This window comes from Diaphorina citri, unplaced genomic scaffold, assembly GCF_000475195.1.
Source record: "Diaphorina citri unplaced genomic scaffold, Diaci psyllid genome assembly version 1.1 scaffold43, whole genome shotgun sequence".
In the NCBI taxonomy this organism is placed as follows: Eukaryota; Metazoa; Arthropoda; class Insecta; order Hemiptera; family Psyllidae; genus Diaphorina; species Diaphorina citri.
In genome coordinates, this window is record NW_007377480.1 from 367,594 (window position 1) to 389,207 (window position 21,614).

A 21,614-nucleotide genomic window follows, 5' to 3' on the forward strand; every position below is an offset into this window, starting at 1 on the left:
GAAATGTTGAGGAGGGTACACGAAGCTTACACAGGATATAAAGGATGCAACATTTGAGTCCTTTGTTATCCACAGCAACACATAGCAAACCCCACAGGTATTTCATATACCAGGATAGTATACGCTTTTTGTATTATTTCTAAACATGTGTGTTTCATTTTAATCAACAATATAAGAGGTAGACCAATACATATTTTAGATACATACGAGTGTCTTTGTTGGTTTTTTCATTGTGTCGATGTGGTGTGCATTGGTTTTCGCAATAATATGATATACCATCATTATCATAACACCCAATTATTAGATTTGTGCTGTATTATTAAAAATTCAAATTCAATGTAATATTTTCTTATGTTGCAGGCAGTAAAGCGAGATCCCAATTCTGGGAAAATGGACTAATAGTGATGGAGAGCTATGCAATGGAATAAATAAATATATCCACCAAGCTACGAGTTGTACCCAACATAACCTTCAGGAATAGAAATAACATGGATTCTCCTCAGCTCAAAGAAGAATATCCTCTCAAACACATTCTCAACAATAACAGATTCCTCAGCAATGAGATGTGCTCTAACAGCACCTTCAGCGACAATATTGTAAATTGTAATTTAAATAAAAGTATCGATGAAAATTATTTAAGTAATAATATAAATACAAATGTTACTTTTGACAATGAAATTAAAACAACGTATACGATTAACAATTCAACAAACCGTGCCAGAGGACAATACTTAGTCAGTAATAATGAAACACCAGGATTGGAAGCTGCATCCTGCTTTCAAACTGACAACCAAAACATCATAGATTTTAATAGAGTATCCAAACGAAATGACATCAACCTCCTAAGTGATGATTTTTCAGGAACAAAATTTGATATCAGTCAAACAAATACAAAAAACTTCACACATAATGAAAATAACTGCCCGTTCAGAAATGATATTCTATCTAATGTTTCACAAAATGACAGAACTAACAAAACCGATGTCAATGAGAATATTTGTGACAATGTAAATGACCACAATATCAACAATGACATGAAAGATGATATTGGAAATCTTATCTGTAACGAACATTGTGCTACAGAAGATAACCAAAACCAAGTCATAAACAAAACAGGTAGTGTTGGACAATTCAGTAGATCTCACAAGATAAAGGTTGTTGACGATCAATACAACCAAAGAATTTATAACGAGGGTAAAGATAAAGAATTGGTAAACCTTGTATCCACGCTGGAAAAATCATCAGAAAACCACGACAAAACTGTTTCAAATGATGACAATACTACTACTAATAAATGTGTAGATAAAACACCTGAACAGTCGATTGACACTCTTGTAAATAATGATGATATTAAAACCCCTTTCGAACTAGAACCAAGCAAAAAAAATAAACACGAAGAAAGTTCAATTAATAGCAATATGAAACTTGTCAACCAATCCATCGGTATGGAGGGTAACAAAAGTATAGGGGGAACAAATTATTCTTACATCAGACAAACGACAGAGCCTGCAATCCTTACAAAGAGTCAAAGTATGAAGAATATTGGAGCATCTTCTGTACATAAGAATGAAATTAACAAACCATCAAGTCCTCAGGAATCATGCAGGAATTTCTATGATAAAGGATATAGCGATAGCAAGAACAATGTGCATGTGCGCCATGACAAGTTTCTAAACACACTAAAACAACTGAAAGAAAAACAGCTCCGAGCGTCAGAACAATCATTATTTGAAAATTCTCTCGCCAGAGAAAGAAGTAAACACTATCGCGATACTTACAAAAGACGACTGAACAAGGTGACATTTGAAGATGATGAGAGACCTTTACACACGATCAACTATGCACATGGTGAGTTTGAGGATGGCTATCTATCAGGATATAAGAATGACATGAGCTTTTCCAGAGATAGAACAAGGATCAGTCCTGGATGTGCCAGTACAGGAAAACAATATCCCGGGTCCAGAGGTAGCCTACGAAGATCAGCAAAAAGTTCTTCTATACGGAACGACGGCAAAGAAAATTTAAGTGAGTATACATGTTCATAGATTTTTTTAGAAAAATTTCAAGTGTATATTAGGTACAACATATTATGCTCGTTTAGAGCGGTACATAATATTCCTTCACAACTTCAAAGAGGAAATTCCATAGCAAAAGTTTAATGCGATAACGAAAAAGTCGAGAAACAGATGAAATTATGATTCATGAATTTCATGATGAATCAGTTAGGAAACTTTGTTCAGTTTAGAATGTGGAACACAACAACAATGACAACACATCATGTTTATTCCGACGTTTTGCACATTCCAGGCAACTTTGACGTGTACAATATTGAGACAGCAATGCCCTACATTGACTTGGAAGCCATCGAAAATCACCTGATAGCTGCCACTAAGGAAGAAAGAAGGGTAAGTTTGCTATATCAAGTTATATTTAATGTTCTACAATCTACAAGGTTGAATATTTTTTCTCCTATATCATTTTTAGCAAGTCAGGTGGGTATCTCATAAGGTGCCTGTATTTATTTCTACAAAGGTGACAAAATCAAGAGGTTCACAGGCTCATCTTAAAGGTAGGTTTATAGCTCCTTTTGAGTTATACCAATCATTATAACAGACAAGATGTCAGTTTTAGATTTTTAATTTTTTATCATTACCACAGAAGTGAGAAGACTTATCTCAAAGGGATATTGGGAAAATTTAAAGTTTCCAGCTATTATAGGAGTCAATTAGAAAAAGGTTAACATTTTCAATTGGAACTTCAATCTTAGACCTGGGAACAATTTCCTTTCACGAGAAACGTTCAGGGTCATTAGTTTCTCCCACACAAATTACTCTCAAATGAGGCATTTTAGAAATAAAGGATTCTAAAATGAGCACCTAGGTTGCTCTTTTTCCTCTCTTTTTTTCTTCTCAACTTTATACGCTATTTCCTCCTTCATCTACGTTCCTTACTCTTCAGTACTGGGTTTTCTGAATTGAAGATGGTAAAGTAATTTTCCATCTTCAATTCTTATCAAATTTTTAACAATTTATTTTAAAAGGGACAATACACTAAATGTAATTAAATAAGGATATCTTCTATTTCGATATCTCTCAACAAAACTCAACAACCGTGCAATTTCTAGGAGTAATTCACACTTGAACACTGAAGTGGTCACTCCACTTCATTCTGGAGAGGAAAATGAGGGAGATTTTCCAAATACGAGAAGAGGGTAAAAAAAAAGTGGAAAATGTTCTGAAAAGTTCCAGGTAGATGATATAGTGGGGAAGAGGAGGAGACGGGTGGAAGCTGGGTATAAAGGTACTATGGGGTCATGTTAAAAGTAATTAACAAGTAACTTTAACTCTTAAAAGTTAAGACTTTTAATTTCCTAAAGTGGTTCTTCTTTTTCCCTCAAGTTTCTCTTCTATGGTTCTTTTTATCTCTATATAATAATGTAAGAAAATTGCTTGTACTGTCGAAAATTTTCGCTGTCTAAGTTCCACGTTTATTTTGCCTATCCTTGCCTCACAGGTACGAGATAAATCGTTTTGAAAAAGTCACTACCATACTACCAACACAAGTACCGTTCACAGACCTACACAGTTTTAACCACAATGGATTGCAAGGGGGAAGGGTTGCCTAAATTCTATACGCGATCTCCCCTTTCCATGTTATGTAGGGTAGGGCTAGTAGCGGATCTAAATTTGAGAATTTCACCAGGGAAAATATGTAAATCTGAGATTGTATTGAATTTAAATATTGGAACTAATAAAAACAGAGAACAAACCGTTCAAACTATGGACAAGGAGGGGGATTTTGTCAGTTTCGATATTCATGAGTTCATATTCTAGTGCCCATTGTACAACTATACAAGATATTGATATCTTTTATACCTCAAATAATAATTTTCATCACGGGACTGAGTGGGCCCCGGATTACTTCCAATCACCAAAATCGGTCCTTTGAATACCTCCAAATTTTCTACCCCACCGAGAATCCAACCTGGGTCTCCCGCATGCAAGACCTCCGACTTTTTCACATGAAATTTCCCTAGTAGATCCTTCACTGTGTAGGCACGTAGCTACAAATGATACACAATGCGGTTTTGAAATTGTAAAATATTGTAATGTAAACAATGGAGCTCATGAAACCTGAACGAGGTAGTATTCTCCCATTTCCTGCATTCAGCACACTTATTTAAACACTGACAAAATATTTTTAGCTAAATCTAAATAGCCTTTTTTTATTTTGTATGGAATATTTAAAGGTAAAGTAATAGGGGCCAGTGGTAACGCGCCTGCTTGCAATCTAAATAGCCTTTTTTTATTTTGTATGGAATATTTAAAGGTAAAGTAATAGGGGCCAGTGGTAACGCGCCTGCTTGCATTTTTTTTTATTATTATTATGGAGCGCCTAATAGAAAAAAAAATATGGCAATAACCAAATTAAGTTCTTCCACCCAAACAACAACGAGTTCGATTTGAACCATTCGGGTGTTGGCAAGCGGCTTCATCGGGAGTATTTAGGTGTAAGAGGTATGATATCAAGACATAATACATACACATAAGTGACGAAAGTAAAAGGAATGATATATGGATATGATATACATAAGTATGTGACGTGAGTAATTGGTATGAGATGAAGTAATAGCTATGCGAGCTTGTCGAAACCACCAGAGAATTAATTCCGATGCTAAATAATTCAAAATATTTCATGTGAACCAAAAATCAATATGGCGAAATCCTTTTCTCTTCCTCTTGATACCATTTTCTCTACACATTTTCCTTATTCTCTTTCCACCTATATTTATTCACCCTCCCTTTTCTCCCACTCTAATTCCTCTCACTATTTCCCAGTTTTATTTTTGGTTCCACATTTCCTCTGCATGCTACTGAAATGTGTTTGAGTGATGTTGATAAATCAAATTATATCTTTCCAAGGTACATGTAAAAGTGAAATGCTTCTTCTTTCTTTGATATGTTAATGAATATTGACAGAGGGAGTCTTCTCCCCTTCTCTCTCTGCTCTCCCTCTTCTTTTCCCCTCTCTCCCTTCCTTCCTCTCTGTTTTCACTCTTCTATTTCTCTTCCTCTCTGCCCTATCTCTCTCTTTCTGCTCTCCCTTCTTGTCCCTCCCCACCTCTCTCTTTCCTCTCTTACCTTCTCTCCCTCTGTCTCGTCCTCTCTGCCCTCTCCCTCTTTCTCTCTTCAACACATTCTCTCTAGGTACATATCTGTTCCGTATCTTGAATAATCTTGATGTCTCCTCCATTTGCTTACACATCAGGTTTGATTGACTTTCTTAAAGCGTGGGAGAGGGAGAGAGAGCTGAGAAGGAAGAAAAGAGGAGAGAGAGAGCTGAGGAGGAAGAGAGAGAGCGAGGGAGAGACACAGAGAGAGAGCGAGGGAGAGACACAGAGAGAGAGCGAGAGAGAGAAAGAGAGAGAGAGAGAGAGAGAGAGAGAGGAATGTGAAGAAGAGACTAAGAAGGAATTCCTCATTCTCATTTCACATATTTTCTTATTCTTTCTCTTATCTACGATTATCTTTTCCTTTTCATCCACATACTTTTGGCTTTCATTCTTCTCATTTTCCTAATTTTCTTTCTTTCTTCCTTAAATTTTCTCTTTCCTCCTTGTTTCTCGCTCTCTCCCACCCAGATTTCACTTTAAACCTTAAATAATACTAATAATGAAGGAACTTTTATTTTTAAAAATAAAAATCTGGTGTGAACATCACACGACTTTCCTTATCCTATTGAATGATGCTTATTTGAGTGTTGTTCTATTGTAACTTTTATAATATCTCTAACCGTTTAGTCAGTATCGTTGAAAATCGCCAAAAACGGTCGAAAACCGCCAAAAGCGGTCGAAAACCGCCAAAAGCGGTCAAAATACCGCCAACCGCAACACCTGTCAAACCTTTTGTGTTGCATCCTTGTCACATTTGTGGACTACATACCAAATTTCAAGTTTCTAGCTCATACCGTTCCCGAGATATTATTGAATTACACCGAAAACCGACAAAAAGCGGCCGAAATGCCGCCAAGCGTTGCACCGATCTTTCCTGTCGCATCCTTGCCGCATTTGACAGCTGCTGAAAACCGCCAAAAAACGGTCGAAAACCGCCAAAAAGCGGTCAAAATACCGCCAACCGCAGCACCTATCTTAACCAAACGTTGCATTCTTGTCACATTTGTGGACTACATACCAAATTTCAAGTCTCTAGCTCATTCCATTCCTAAGATATTGTTAAATTACACAAAAAAAAAACCGCCAAAAAGCGGCAAAATGCCGCCAAGCATTGCACCGATTTTAAACAAAAGTTTCGTGTCGCATCCTTGTCACATTTGACAGCTGCATGCCAAATTTCAAGTCTTTAGCTCTTACCGTTCTCGAGATATTTTGTTTACAAACAGAAGGACAGACAGACACACGGACCAAGGGCTGAAACTGACAGCTGCATGCCAAATTTCAAGTCTCTAGCTCTTACCGTTCTCGAGATATTTTGTTTACAGACAGAAGGACAGACAAACACACGGACCAAGGGCTGAAACTTTGTATTTAGGCTCTAGGGACCTCAAAACGTGTTTTGGCACTAAAAACTGACCATCGAAAATTTGACCCGATTACATTACTTTCCTTCCTATAGGATAAGGGAAGTAAAAATGAGCTAGATTTGTAATAAGATCAACTTCATAACAATATATGGCCTGTAACACTTTAATTGTAGGGGACAAGTCTTTGTAGTGTTAATTGCTAAGTTACGTACGTTATAGCGCTTTCAAAATTTCGAGGGGAAAACCCCCGCGAAACCACAAATCTTCGGTTGAAGTTGATTACGTTGAAAATGGAATTGTAAGGAATCTAATATCTAAGACATAACTATGTAGTTTTTACAACTACTCGAGGGGAAAACCCCCGCGAAACCACAAATCTTCGGTTGAAGTTGATTATGTTGAAAATGGAATTGTAAGGAATCTAATATCTAAGATATAACTATGTGGTTTTTACAACTACCGAGATACAAATGAATCGTTCGTTCTTCATTTCATTCTAACGACTACTCGACGCGAAACCACAAATCTTCGGTTGAAGTTGATTATGTTGAAAATGGAATTGTAAGGAATCTAATATCTAAGACATAACTATGTAGTTTTTACAACAACTGAGATACAAGTGAATCGTTCCTTCTTCATTTCATTCTAACGACTACTCGAATAAGAGGGAGAGTTGTAGAATAAGTCAAATAGGTATTTTGTCTAAATAAGAATAACATACAATTCTACAAGTACATAATGCTCTATAACAAGGTACAATATCTACTTGACAGCTGCATACCAAATTTCAAGTCTCTATCTCTTACCGTTCTCGAGATATTTTGTTTACAGACAGACAGAAGGACAGACACACATACGGACCAATGGCTGAAACTTTGGATTTAGGCTCTAGGGACCTCAAAACGTGTTTTTTTTTTTTTTTTTTTCACTAAAAATTGACCATCGAAAATTTGACCCGATTACATTACTTTTCTTCCTATAGGATAAGGAAAGTAAAAATGTCACAAAAATACTTCACTCAGGGGTTCAGTGTTCGGTTAAACTTTTTACACGTAAAAAGCGTGGGTATGCAACTTGCTATGCACACAAAATCGTCAACACGTCGCGCACCGCATGACAAGGCACGACAGGAGTTACATTACAAGCATGACAGGACTTACAAATTTCCTGTACGTTCCCAAAATAGGCGCTCCGAAAATAAAATTAGCGTGGGACGGCGTCGTGTAGTGTTTAAAATAGATTACACCCTACACCCACACTCAGATGGGGAGGGGAGTCGATCGTCAGAAGGGAGTTTCGTCTTTTGAGAGTCTATAGAAATAAAATTAAGGGAAGGGAAACACCTCGTTAAGTACTGTACTTGTACAAGTATTACCATTACCTTGATATTTTTGTTTTTGAACAATCCTAGGGAAACCTTCAGAATGTCGCTTTTTAAGAATTTTAAGTGATCTTTGTTGTCATACAACCATATCTCCCTTCTACTTTTTTTATAATTTTTAATTAAAAACAATCTTTCAAATGCCCAAGTAAAGTTGAAATTTATTCTGGTAACTTATTGTTTCAAAATTCAAAATGTTCAGTTTCGGTGTTCCAGTAAGTAAGTTATGATAAGTATCTCGGGCTGTAGGACGTGTAATATATTTTGCTGCCACCACATTGCATACTTAAAATAGTTTCCAGGCGTTCACACAAAATTGGTTTTGTTCAAATCGTGATTTTCGTGTTGGGGGAAAAATCCTTTCTGCGAAAATGAAGGGGAAAATGGTAGGTACTGCTTTTCCAAACTAGGTTTTAATTTAACTGTTTTACAGGAACATCAGAATTTAAGTCCTAATAGTATTAAGATACTGGTAAATTCCTTTCATAAAGTACAACACAGATTCGAGTATTGTTTTCATACACTCTCTGTTTTGTTTTCAAATTTCCGACAGAGAAAATCTCCCGGAAAAACACACCAATCCTCAGGGTGTGGAAATATTTCATTCCTCAGCTTACATATTTATTCAATTTTCCGGAAATTTTCACGAGAAAAAACTTTTTTACTCCAAGATTTAAGAGTACCTAGAGGAAAACTAAAACGAGAAAAATGTGTTTCGGAATTTTTGCGTTTCCCTTTTTTATACATTTTCTTGCTCCTCGTTCTTTTCATTCTGTACTCTTGTGTCTCGTCTGCTCCCTTACTTGTTATGTCTCCCTGACCTTTGACTACTCACAGTCACAATCTGGCCCTGCTGTAAGCCCAAGATTCAATTCTATAGAATCTACTGTAAGCCAAGATTCAATTCTGTAGAATCTGCTGTAAGTCAAGATTCGAGGATTTGGACCTACACCCTCCCCCATACAAAGTGAGCGACTTATGGCGGGAACCGCAACCTGGGCTCAAATTTTGTTACTGATTTCTAATTGGCTAAGTTTGAATTCAAAATTGAAAATCCACCAATCAGATTGCTTGATCCCATCAGCTTATCTCTAACTAAGAAATTTAAACTTAAAACTCATTTTGTCCGTTATTTAACGGTAGCACTGTCCATTTATTATTTTCCCAGAAAGTCACAATTTCTGTCGATTACAAAAACAAGTGTCGATTACCAAAGATATGATTTAAGAGTAAAAGGCTCGAACCCTATCTCTCTTTTTCTCGCTTTCTGTTCCCAATATAAACGAGAGAGGGAGAAAGAGACGATAGACGGAACTTTCAATATTCCTGATTCATAGAGCTTTTCAATTTTCCTCCCTCATTCCTCTTTCCGTTCCTTTATTCGTCTTATTTCTTCTTCATCTTCGTCTTCTTCTCTCCATGTTCTATTTCACATTATACTTCTCTGTGCCTATAGTCTATGATTTGTTACCCTGAACAACTTCCCTTTTCCTCTCTTCTTCTCTTTCTTTGCTACAAATGCTACACCCACATAATCTGTTTTGTAAAATGTCTTCCTCCCTCTTTTCTCTCTCTCTCTCTCCCTCTCTCTTCGTCCCTCCCTCTCTCCATCCCTTCCTTTCTCCCTCGCTCTCCCTCTCCCTCCCTACCTACCTCTTCTGTCTCTAGGAAATTTGGAAAAAACAAGAACCAGAAAAGTAATATTGCCCTGAAATAGAAATTGCTCTGAAATCACTCTTATCTTTTCTCTCTCTCTCTCTCCCTCTCTCTTCGTCCCTCCCTCTCTCCATCCCTTCCTTTCTCCCTCGCTCTCCCTCTCCCTCCCTACCTCTTCTGTCTCTAGGAAATTTGGAAAAACAAGAACCAGAAAAGAAATATTGCCCTGAAATATAAATTGCTCTGAAATCACTCTTATCTATCTATTCATTGTCCTCAATACTGTCCCGCATTGCTGAAAAATTTTCATTCCGTGTTTCTATTGTTCCTACTGATGGAAAAACAACAAAATTAGATGACCTCGAAATGTTCCACCTAGTTTTACACTAAATTGACAACAAAGTAGACAATAGATGAGAGCTGAAATTATGCGCAAAACCAAAGCCACTCTACGAAATCCAACAGAGGGTTGAAAATTCTTTCAATCCCGATTGTGAATGGAACTGGAGTCTCGGGTGCGGCAAATTTGCGAAGAAAATTATTGCATATAGTAAAACATTACGACCAAGTTTTCACAAACAATTTAAACTTCAGTCCAGCATTGCCAGCAATAGCAATTTTGAAGTTCAAGGAACAGATTAGGACCGCTCTAACGTGGGAATAATGTTCGTGGTATGTTCTGCCACAAGTGTTTGTGGTATATTCTGCCGCAGCGTCGATCTCTGTACGTCTTACCTAACAACAAATTGTGCTAAATACTAGAAGTAATCTAGAACGTTGGAGACACCTTTACATTGTAACCATAAGCCAAGTGTAGCAGACACTAAACTCTAGAGGTAGTCGACCAATGTATACCAGGTTAGACTACTTGTAATTAATAGTTACATTAGTTACCTATTAACTTCCCCCTTTTTCTCTTCTTCTATTTTTTCCTTCCTCTCTCCCTTTCTTTCTGCTCCCATTTCTCCCTCTCCCCCTCCCCCTATCTCTCTCCCTTCCTCCCTCTTTTCCGATCTCTCCCAATAACACATTTTCAGTATACAAACCAGACCCTCCAAGACATGAAAGGTCTCAAAAACAGTTACCTATTAAAATTTCCGTCTAGGGTTATTTTTGTGTGACATATTGTTATTCTTGTGATAAAATGATATATCTATTGTTATTTTTGTATGACATATGATACTATTTAACTAGTACTAGTCGTACTTACACTTCAGATATATGACTTATAAAGATATGATATGACTTATAAAGATATGTGATACCACCTTTTACTTAGAGCACTCTATTGTTCAGACGAATAGTGGAAGCTGTTATGGTGGCATAGGTCTACTGTGCACGCTACCGTGAAATCAATTAAAATCGCTCGCTATATCTTACTTTCACTTTTTTTCTTCATACTTCTTGAGTTCCGTTCTGTGGGACATGAGGATTGCTATACCTATTAAAATTTCCGTCTAGGGTTATTTTTGTGTGACATATTGTTATTCTTGTGATAAAATGATATATCTATTGTTATTTTTGTACGACATATGATACTATTTAACTAGTACTAGTCGTACTTACACTTCAGATATAGATATGATATGACTTATAAAGATATGTGATACCACCTTTTACTTAGAGCACTCTATTGTTCAGACGAATAGTGGAAGCTGTTATGGTGGCATAGGTCTACTGTGCACGCTACCGTGAAATCAATTAAAATCGCTCGCTATATCTTACTTTCACTTTTTTTCTTCATACTTCTTGAGTTCCGTTCTGTGGGACATGAGGATTGCTATTTTTTTGTCTATCTTGCCAAAGCATTTCCATTTCCTTTTTGTTCCTTTCTTTTTCTCCTGACAAATAACTGAATACAGAGGTGAACACATTTTTTAACATCACAAATAATTGGGTCAAGAGGGACAGGTTATATCTTTAGAAGAGGGAATAAAAAGAAAGAAAGACGCCCTTGGGATCAATTTAAATAGAAGAAACCATTTACTGATGAAAAATGGTACCTAATGGAACTGATGAAATAAACTACTAAGCTATTAGACAACTATAAAAACAATATGACGTACCTACGTAGGTAGATATAGGTAACTATAACTACACAACTACCAAATATTCAATATGTACCTACTCTGTTTTTCTGCCAATTTTTTCTACAACTTGAAAGATTAAAAAAATGATGTTTATAAAACATTCAGTAGGTAGGTACCTATAAGATTAACATTTTCATCTTTTGATTTACTTATGGTCAGGACTACGATTAGAGTTTGAACTTTAAACTCGATTTAAGTTTAGTTAAATGGAGTACGGACCTACTGAAGAAGTTGGGTGCAAATTAATAATGATATGGCACAGAGATGAAGTGGGGGCAACCGCGATAACAAACAATAGTAAACAGGTATTAGTGTTTTAGTCTGACAATAGTGGTGAAAAGATTGCGTGGCAAAATATTCTGTGTGAAGTGTTAAAGGTGACGATAATACAAAGGTGATAAGTAGCTTTAGAAATAATAATAATAATAATAATAATAATAATAATAATAATAATAATCATACAACCAACAGATCATCTGAACTGCTGAGAAACGAGAAAATAATAATAATAATACTAATAATAATAATAATAATAATAATAATAATAAAAGATAAATTAAAAAGGTTTTTTAATCTAATATTGATCAAAGGTGGTATAGGTATTAAATAAAAATATTAATTAAAGAAAATAGTAAGAGAATAAATATTTTTTTTATCCATCACCCTTTGATTTTTAATTGAAATTTTTTCGAGATTAAAATATAAGGATTTATAAGGTAAAAATAAAAAGTATAGTTAAAGTACCCATCGAAAACCTGTACGTTTCTAACCTACAAAATAATATTCCAATTTTCTGTCAAAATAAAATTTAATAACACCTAGCAACCCACCCCCTACATTTTCAGAATAAGTTTTAAATTAGTTTTTTAATTCCTCCAGTTTTTCCCGAACGCGCGTCAACTTTCTTTAGTTACTTTAGTATTAGTACCTATACCTAAACTTAGCTAAACTCTTGTTAATGAATTTCATTTAATGTCTAATTACTTGTCTTTCTACTGAACTTTCTACCATCTTTCGCTTTCTAAAACTGTTTTACAGACTTTTACCTGTTGAGTAGGTAGGTAGAATTGGAAACAAGAAACTTCTACAACTACATAATTATTATCTACGTATACCCATAAGAGATTTTCCAATTTACTTATTGTACGATAGATAAATAATACATGAAGATTTATCTTCTTTATGTATAATGCTTACCTACATACACAGTTACATATGTACACTAACATTATGTACTACATATGTACACTAAGACATCAAAAAGATTTTTGATGGTTTTATTAAGGCATACCTAGGTAGGCTTGTGAGCCAGTATGAAAATTCCACTTGAAAGCCAAAAGGAAGATGTTTTATTTTCCAAACCTCATGGCTTTCTCAGTTTTCAAAAGAAAAAGCACTCCTTGTTTCCTGCTTGAAGAGCTTTTTGTTTCAAGTGTGTGGAGTTTTTTCCTCTATGATGATATCTTTTTCCCAAGTTGCACCATTCATGTCTATTTTTTGTTTCGTTATCTTTTCTTTTTTTTTACAAGCAGTATCACTAATTTCATCAGCTTCATTTTTCATCTTATCTCGATTCCCTCTATCTCCTCCATTTTTTTGATCTCTGGTGTTTTCTTTGGGTAGGTATTTTATTTTCAACATATTCTCTCTGTATCCCTCCTATTCGTTCTCTGCCCCCTCTCTTTCGTTATCTATCCCCTTTCTCCTTTTTCTTCCCCCTTTTTCTCTTCTTCTATTTTTTCCTTCCTCTCTCCCTTTCTTTCTGCTCCCATTTCTCCCTCTCCCCCTCCCCCTATCTCGCTCCCTTCCTCCCTCTTTTCCGATCTCTCCCAATAACACATTTTCAGTATACAAACCAGACCCTCCAAGACATGAAAGGTCTCAAAAACAGGAGAAAAGTCTGCTTGGTTTTTAAGCACAGTAGGAAAATAATAACTTTAATTTATTAATGTAATTAAAACATAATTTGTTTCGCTTTTAAAAACTTTGAATTATGTTTTCGGGGAGTCAGGTATGGGTTCCACGCCAAGTCAATTTATTACACAAACTTCACTTGGTCTAATTATGCTGAATATGAAAATGTAGAGCGTAGAGCGCTACTCGCTCTTCTTCGTGAAGTAAATTGGAAGGACAGTGGGTGAAACAGACTTGAAATAACAGTTTTCTTTTTTCCTTCCCTAAGATTGGAAGTCGTAAGAACCCTCCGTATGTTAAGACGGAGCGAGGTAGAGGGCATCCAGATACTTTTTCCCCTTAACAGTTTTAGAAACAAGTTCTTTCCCTTTAGCCATTTCCCACTTGAAAAGTATCTGGTGTGGCAGATGGTTTTAACCACCTTTCCTTCCCGTTAACATCAGCTTCTACTCCAACTCAATTATCCTGTAATTGTAGTGCTGTCAAACTTTCTTCACTTGGCGGGGCAGAGCACTCCTTAATTACTCAATGATATTAACTATAGATTCGAAAATCTTTAAACAAGTTCAATTAACAAAATTGTTACTGCCGTTTGACTTTTTCTCCAAAAAACATCACAGTTCGCAATTTCGCATACATTACCTATCATTTCTCCATCACAGTTAACGTAGTGAACATATCAATCATACTGTAGGAAAAATTTTCTCTAAAAAAATTACCAGACGAACAATATAATGGCCACCAGTGTCATGATGAATCCATGGGTGGACCGATCCTACAACTTTCAAGAGCCCAAGTATTTCTACGGGCCCAAGAACGTATGGGAGCACAAGAACTTCCTCGACACGTACAATCTTAAGGGGCTTCATTTCGATCGGGACGAGAGAAAAGACATCGGCACCGAATTCGACTGTGTGTCGAAGAACCTGTGCGGGCTGAGTCGAATTGACCGACGCCATTATAAGAAGGACTCGCGATTCGTGCTGGATTTGTATACGCTCACGTACGGCTCGACGGAAACTTTGGATTCGATTGGGGACATTACAGAGGTAAGTGAGAAAATGGACGGGATGTTGCTACAGATATAAATAAATGGTCAAAATGTTGCTGTAAAAGTGTAAAATAAATCTGTTATTCACAGGTACATACTACTTAATGGGTGTTCAAAATACAAATACAGAAGAACCTTGATTTAACCATTACCAAGTTCAAGGGGCAAAATTGAAGGGAAGGGAAAGGGATTTTATTCGTTGTACTTATCGAGGTTGACGAGGTTCTACTGTAATATAACCTGCAATTACCTCCTAGGTATAGTACTTTTATAAAGAATTTTTGATGACATTATAATATCCGATGAGATATTATAGCAATTATCCATCATTTTAATATGAAGTAACTATTAGGTATCGTTAAGTACCTATTTCCTTAAGCTCTTGGCCAACTTTTACGATGGTTCGAGGGTGTATGACTCACCGAGCATTCACCCTTGAGTCCTTCCTCTACGAAACCTTGATCCAGTCTACCCTTGTTGTGGCGTAGCTCGGTAGTCATGGTTCAGATTGGTGTTCCACTCGACTGATTGAGCAACCATACCGAATGCCACTATACCTATTACTTTGTTCTCGATTTATATCGAGAATGTTTTGATCTATTTGTCCTTCTATGAAGGTATAATCGGAGATACCGACTGTTTGGTTTGGATACATGTAGGTATACTCTCGGTAATGAGTTTTCCTATTCTCTGTCTGTGTGTTGGTATCGTAGAGATAGGAATGGTCTGTTCCTCTATTGTCTATTCTATTCTATTATTTACTTGATTTCTTGCCAACTGTAGTTCAATATTACTACGGAATGGCCCTCATGATGATATATCCTAGCAATGGCGTTATAGCGTATTTCTATAAACTATCTTGCCCCTTTTCTTGTCTCGTGAATACAATTCTCAACACAAACAATATTTGAAGGGGTTTTATAGAAGACAACGAGCACAAGAAAATTTGATAAGCTTTCAGCTAGAAAAGCTTTTTGAAAAGTTATAGACTTTCTGAGATTTTCGTTTGAAATAATTACCTAATTTAATTAATTGCATAATTTATGTTAATGGAGTTAGTTTAGTTGGTGTTTTATTTAACCTTTAATTAGGAAGTAAAGTGGTCCAATGTGTTTGTGTTATCTTTGAGGTGTTTATTCCAATCGCTGTTGGAGTTTTCTACAATATCTCTTATCAGTACAGAAAAATCATTTTCCACTGATTGAGAGCTAGCTACTATTTGATTGATTTCAAAATTTTGTTGGTGTAAGAGGGTATTTTCCATTTTGCCCATCATTTTTGGTAGCTATTGATTTTTACATGCATCTAGCAGGAGTACCTACTCTACATTTGATGCTAAAACTTGGCTTCCATTCAAACAGTTTTATTTATTGATTGAATGAATGAACAACATGTGTTTTGTGTTAGTGGAAGAAGGGTGCAGAGGATAGTTTTGAATAAAACAATGCCTGCTTGTAGTTTCATAAGTGTGTTGTGTTTTAAGTAATTTAGGTCAGTTCCTCCCACACAGAAATGGAGGAGCTTTGAATATTCAATGAAATGAATGGGCAAAATAAATTTTTCTATGCATTTCCATTCAACATTCATAAACTTCAACAGTGTTATAGTTAGGTATTGTCAACATTTGTATATTTCCATCAATGAACTCTTGGAAAGTGTTGGAACTTTGTACTCAGAATAAAAATAGACTTTGAAGTTAGATGAAATTGACTTGATTTGAACCAAGATGTGCTCGATAATATGATGTCTCCAGACTCAGATAGTGATTTTGAAGTGTACACTTCACCAATCTGCCTTAGTGATAGTATTGATGATGAAACAAATGTTCAAAATGAAAACAGCATCATTGATAAGTTTGTGCGTACGGTCACAGTGGATGATTTGAGATCCACGTCACTCAGGCCTGAGCGAACATATTGGAGATTTGCTGTAAGTTTTGTCAATTGCTTGTCTCAGTGTGTATCTTGAAAGAAGAAAAAATAATGTTAAATACAAATTAGGTAGGTACTCAATTCTGGCATGAATGACCTGGTACATATTCCAGTGTTACGCCTTATTTGAAAATAATAATAATAAAAAATGAAAAAAAAAAAAAAATGTAATACCTACTTGATTGTCACTGGTTTGGTGCTATTTAGTAATGTGTATTGATTTCTTTTCTTTTTTTTTTTTGTTACAGAGGAGAAATGATCGGGAAGAAATACGTAAAAGACTGGCTAATGGAACAGACCCAGAACCTACTGAGAAGGGTGGAAGACGCAAACCTAATCTTCAAACAAGACTGCAAAATGGGATGAACCTACAAATTTGTTTCATGAATGAGACAATGTCTGATGACAATGAGTCACCAAATTCAGATGCAGAACCAAAATCATTACCACCAAATAATAATAGTAATAAGAGTCACTATGCTGCAGCCCCTAAACACCAGCCTCAGAGTTTATCCTGTCACATAAGCAATACTAATAAGGTAAATTGAAGGCTCTTGGAGGGAATCACATTAAATTAACCTGACAGTACATTAGTGGGTACTATTGCATTATGCTCTTTCTGATAGTGGAAGCTCCAAATTAGGTACATGGTCAAAAAAAAAACTAGTGAAACAATTGCATATGATCATTAATCTTTCTGATTCCAGACTAGCAAATATACCAGACCGTCCCCAAACAAACTAACGTTACCATTAAAGAATGTCTACACATCAAATAAAGTATCATCAGTGGCAGACTTCTTTGCCCGTCAAGCAGAACTTCAAGTTGAAGCAAGGAAAGCTTTGACCGAGTCCAAAGACAATGCTAGGCGACTCATGTTGGAGGAACGGGAAAACCATCCTGTGAGCCCCATCACAGAAATTATCCGGACAAGCTTGCATAAGGTTAAAACTTTATTCTGTAACAGTTACTTTTGTTTGTGATTGGTTTTGTTTGAATGATCAAATTATAATATTTTAGGATTCAATTTTCTAGTTTCACATTTTAGAGGCATAGGTTTTTGTATTGTGTGGTATGTGGTAGTGCTCATGTCCCTAATGCACATAACTACTACTGTAAGTCTGGGCCTGATATTTTGTCATGTTCACTTCTCCCCTGTTTGTACAAGTCCATAATTACTCAGTCCTAATTACTATTGATCTTTTTATCTTCGTTTTCCTCTTGTTTTTACTGTATCATTATTTTGTATAATTATTTTTGTATGTTGCATGTAACTAACACATTATTTTGGTTAGAACTAACTAGGTACCTTCCTAACTTTTTTTATTATTGATTTTTTTACTCACTTTTAAGTAATAAACTCTTATTTTGTTTTTACTATTTTGCTCTAAATTTTATTATTTATTTTTTGAGCCTTCAATATTGTTGCTTTGTTTCTATGAAAAATTGTATTTCATAGTTGAGGAAAAGGAGAAAAAATAGAAGATATACCTACAGCTAAAACATAGAAACTTACCTATTGGGTCATGCTAGTTATGAGTCTGTACCTCTCATAGACATTTTTCTTAAACTTGTTGCAATTTACGTCGATAAACATGATGAACTTTTCTTTGTGATGTCTGCACTGAAAGCAAAAAGTGAAGCAAACTGGTGGATTTAGCAATTCTGTCATTAATAAGTGTGATGACATCCAAGAGCCTTCCGAATTCGTTCATTGGTTAGTATACAGGATTTAAATTATCTGTAAAATTATTTCTGTTTTCAAATCTTGGATATCATTAATTTTTGTTTGGAATATATTAATTTATTGGGAAGGTTATTAAAACTTTAAAATACTGATTATGTATGTGATCATAATCAGCTATACTTGAATGTGCCTTATAACTATTTTTAATGGGTATTCCAGGTGGGCATTACATTTCCCAAGGATAGGAGGCGTCTGAGCAGACAACTGCTGACAGATATGAATGTGGCGCAGCTTCAAGTGATTGTCAATGATTTGCACACTCAAATTGAATGTAAGTGTATCAAATTGCCAAGATGACTCCTATATGGGCTATAATGTGGTTGAAAATGTTGAAATATGTTCACATTTTTTTAAAACGCGCTGTAAAATAAGACGACCAGAAATTCGCGACCACACGCGCGGAAAAAAAAGACGCCCAAAAATTCGCGCCCCAAGGGGGGTGGGTTTTTTTTTTTTTTTTTTTTTTTTTCTATAATTCGTTTAGGTTTTGAGGGGAAAAAGTATTAGGTATTTATTTATTTTTTTCGAAACCTAAAAAGTTTTGGAGGTTGCCAACATATATGTTCTTAACTGGAGGTTGCCAAAATGTGTTCCTAACTTATTGATCTGTGCAAGGTTCGACCTAAGTTCTAGCCTTTAGATTATTTAGGTTGCCCAATTTAAATCAAAAATTATTTTCCATTTCAGATCTCAACGAAAAGCTTGTTCGTTATCTCATGGAGAGAGATGAGTTACATATGACTCAGGATTCTATGCTTGTTGACATTGAAGATCTAACCCGATATTTGTAAGTACATACACAGGTCAAGAGTAGTCTTTATTGATGTCTGTTCGTATCAGATAAGTTTACGTTTTTTCTAATATCCTAACAATTCTCCAATCAGAGCAGAGATTTAAATTACTTGTTTCTCTCGTATTTATTCGTTATTCTGTCAGATAAAATGAGATTATTGGGATATCTTCAATTTAAACCTGACTAAACAGAAGAAATGATACTATCTCAAAAAGATAATAATCTAAATCTCAAAATATGTATGTGTAATATAATCTACTTCTGTCTATTCTTTCTCTCTAGGAGTGCCAAACAGAAAAGTCTGAAACACGAAAACATGCAGAACAACAACGGTAACATGTTCAGCTCATTGAAACCACAAATGAACCGAATAGCAACTCTGGTGAAGAAGTAGAACCAGATAAAGAAACAAGCTAGATAGTGACTCCTATCTCAATAAAATTAATCTTCAAGACGAAAATGTAAACGTATTTTTGTGTTAAAAGGACCAGACCAAGAAATCATGAGCGAATCGATGTAGAAAAAAGAGTTGTTGATAATCAAGAAGAAGTTTTGATAATCCAGAGTACATAATTACCTATGTTTTATGAGAGAGATAGTGTTGTAGATAAATTAAGGACCGAAGGTTGTGATTGGTTAATTAAGTAGATAAAAGAAGGCTTAGAAATACATAGAACCTGAAAGTTTTTTTACATTTTGAAAAATTTGTAGGTAGAAATTTAGCTTCAAACTTTAGATTAGAAAATAACGTAATAAATAAAGGCCAAGAATTAACACAAAAAATCTAATGTGGTAGTCGGTCCTTTAAAAAGGTCCTGAACACTCCGTTTTGTTCTAGACTCTAGACAAAAATCATAGATGAAGAAATCAGTCAAAGGTGTGATAAAAGCCGACTAGAGCCAAATGGTGAAAACAAATGAAGTTGTCAATAATCGGGTCAGAACAAGTGGTTGCAAGAAACTTGGAAATGTGATACCCATTGTCGATCTAACCATCAGCCCTAGTAATAATAAAATGAAAGCACTGAAATTTAACAAAATAAATGTACTTTAGCTTGAATTGTGACTTTCGTTAGATCATTAGTGTGCGTAGGTAGTTTTTACTGTAGGTATTAAAAACCAGCTTTCGCGCATATTTGTATTTTAATTTTGTCAATATTTTTTGTACCTACCATTTTATTTTTTTATACGATCGTGTTTTGTACGTTAACTTGATTTTTTTCCGCAAAGTACGAGTACCTAGTACGTATACCTCTGATGAAAATCAGTTTGAAAATATGAAAATTAGAATTGGCTTCCTCTTTTTCCCATAATTATTCCTTAGAAACTACTTATTACCAAGTCGATTTTTATCCTACTAAAAAAGTACCAAACCTTGATCACCCCCTTGTATTTTTTGACCAATCAGTATACTCCATATTTAGAACATGCCTTTACGTTTAAATTCCATTTATAACCATTACCTAAAATTATTCATTGCCTCTTTTTCGTAGATGCATAACTTTAGGGCATTTTTTTTTTAGGATACTCGTACACTTCGTATTTTATTATTTATATTATTATTGTTGAAAGGGCTATTACCTACATATTAAGCCATAACATCGTGAATAAAAATAATTATGCTTTGTTCTAAGAAGTATACTGGTTATTTGTTCGTTATGTACCAAATTTTTATATATTTTATTTTATTTTCACTTGCTTCATTTACATATTTATTTAAAGTGAATCTTATGCTTACGCAATGCAATATTATGATATTTGAACAAATTATTAATTTTTATCTATAATCTATATATTTATTTTATTCGTGATTTGTTTCATTTTAATCTCACTGTTTTGAAAATCAATTCCCCTACTGTTTTACCCCCCCTAATGCATGAAGAATTGATAGTAAGAAAAATCTTCAATTCCAAATTAAAGTCCATTTTTATCTGTAGTTCTGGACATGTAAAACCCTTCACCATCATTAACGATAGATATAATCACATTATCTTGTACCAATCATAGCACTCAGGAGGTCGGGGTTTAATTCCAGCCGAAGTCGAAATTTTTGATCATCTTTCGCCCCCCCGTATTCTTAAAGGTTCAGTGGTGACAATACAGGTAGGTAAAAAAATATTGTCCAGTGCCACACTTTCATATTGAATTTAACCCAGTTGGATTATGGAATATGATTGGTTAATTAATTGATCCAGTAAAATTAACCAATGAAATTACTTAATCCCATTGCATTAAGTTTAATCCTTAGGTTGTGGTTATGTACCGGGTTGAGATGAGCTCGGACTAGGTGAGAAAGGATATTGTTTCTACAGTTTGACATGGGAGTGGTAACTTAAAAACAAGGCAAGCTTACCAACCTTGCTTTCCCCAACCCGGTACATAGCCACAACCTTATGTAAAAAATACTCAGTACTGCCACACTTTTATATTGAATGTAACCCATTTGGATTATGGAATATGATTGGTTAATTAATTAATCCAGTAAAATTACCCATGAAATTACTTAATCCCA

At 35.2% G+C, this 21,614-nt stretch overlaps 1 protein-coding gene and 1 long non-coding RNA gene across 2 annotated transcripts; one reads left to right on the plus strand and one right to left on the minus strand.

Annotated features, from left to right (window-relative positions):
* Positions 1 to 303: 303 nt before the first annotated feature.
* On the plus strand, positions 304 to 21,426 carry LOC103514210 (putative uncharacterized protein DDB_G0289263). Its single transcript, XM_026827298.1, has 7 exons — positions 304 to 2,025; positions 2,308 to 2,405; positions 16,812 to 17,102; positions 17,271 to 17,507; positions 18,470 to 18,581; positions 18,998 to 19,097; positions 19,386 to 21,426. Exons 1-7 carry the CDS (start codon positions 489 to 491, stop codon positions 19,495 to 19,497), a joined length of 2,487 nt encoding a protein of 828 aa, XP_026683099.1. The 5' UTR covers positions 304 to 488; the 3' UTR covers positions 19,498 to 21,426.
* On the minus strand, positions 16,422 to 18,462 carry LOC113469522. The gene is made up of 2 exons (XR_003392901.1): positions 18,080 to 18,462; positions 16,422 to 16,595 (listed from the first exon to the last, which is right to left on the minus strand). It is a non-coding gene; the product is annotated as an uncharacterized LOC113469522 (long non-coding RNA).
* Positions 21,427 to 21,614: the final 188 nt, after the last annotated feature.

Coding starts and splice junctions, on each gene's coding strand:
- LOC103514210 (XM_026827298.1), top strand. CDS start 489: ATGGATTCTCCTCAGCTCAAAGAAGAATATCCTCTCAAACACATTCTC. Junction 17,103..17,270: donor ACATAAGCAATACTAATAAG/GTAAATTGAAGG, acceptor TTCTGATTCCAG/ACTAGCAAATATACCAGACC. Junction 18,582..18,997: donor TTTGCACACTCAAATTGAAT/GTAAGTGTATCA, acceptor TTTCCATTTCAG/ATCTCAACGAAAAGCTTGTT.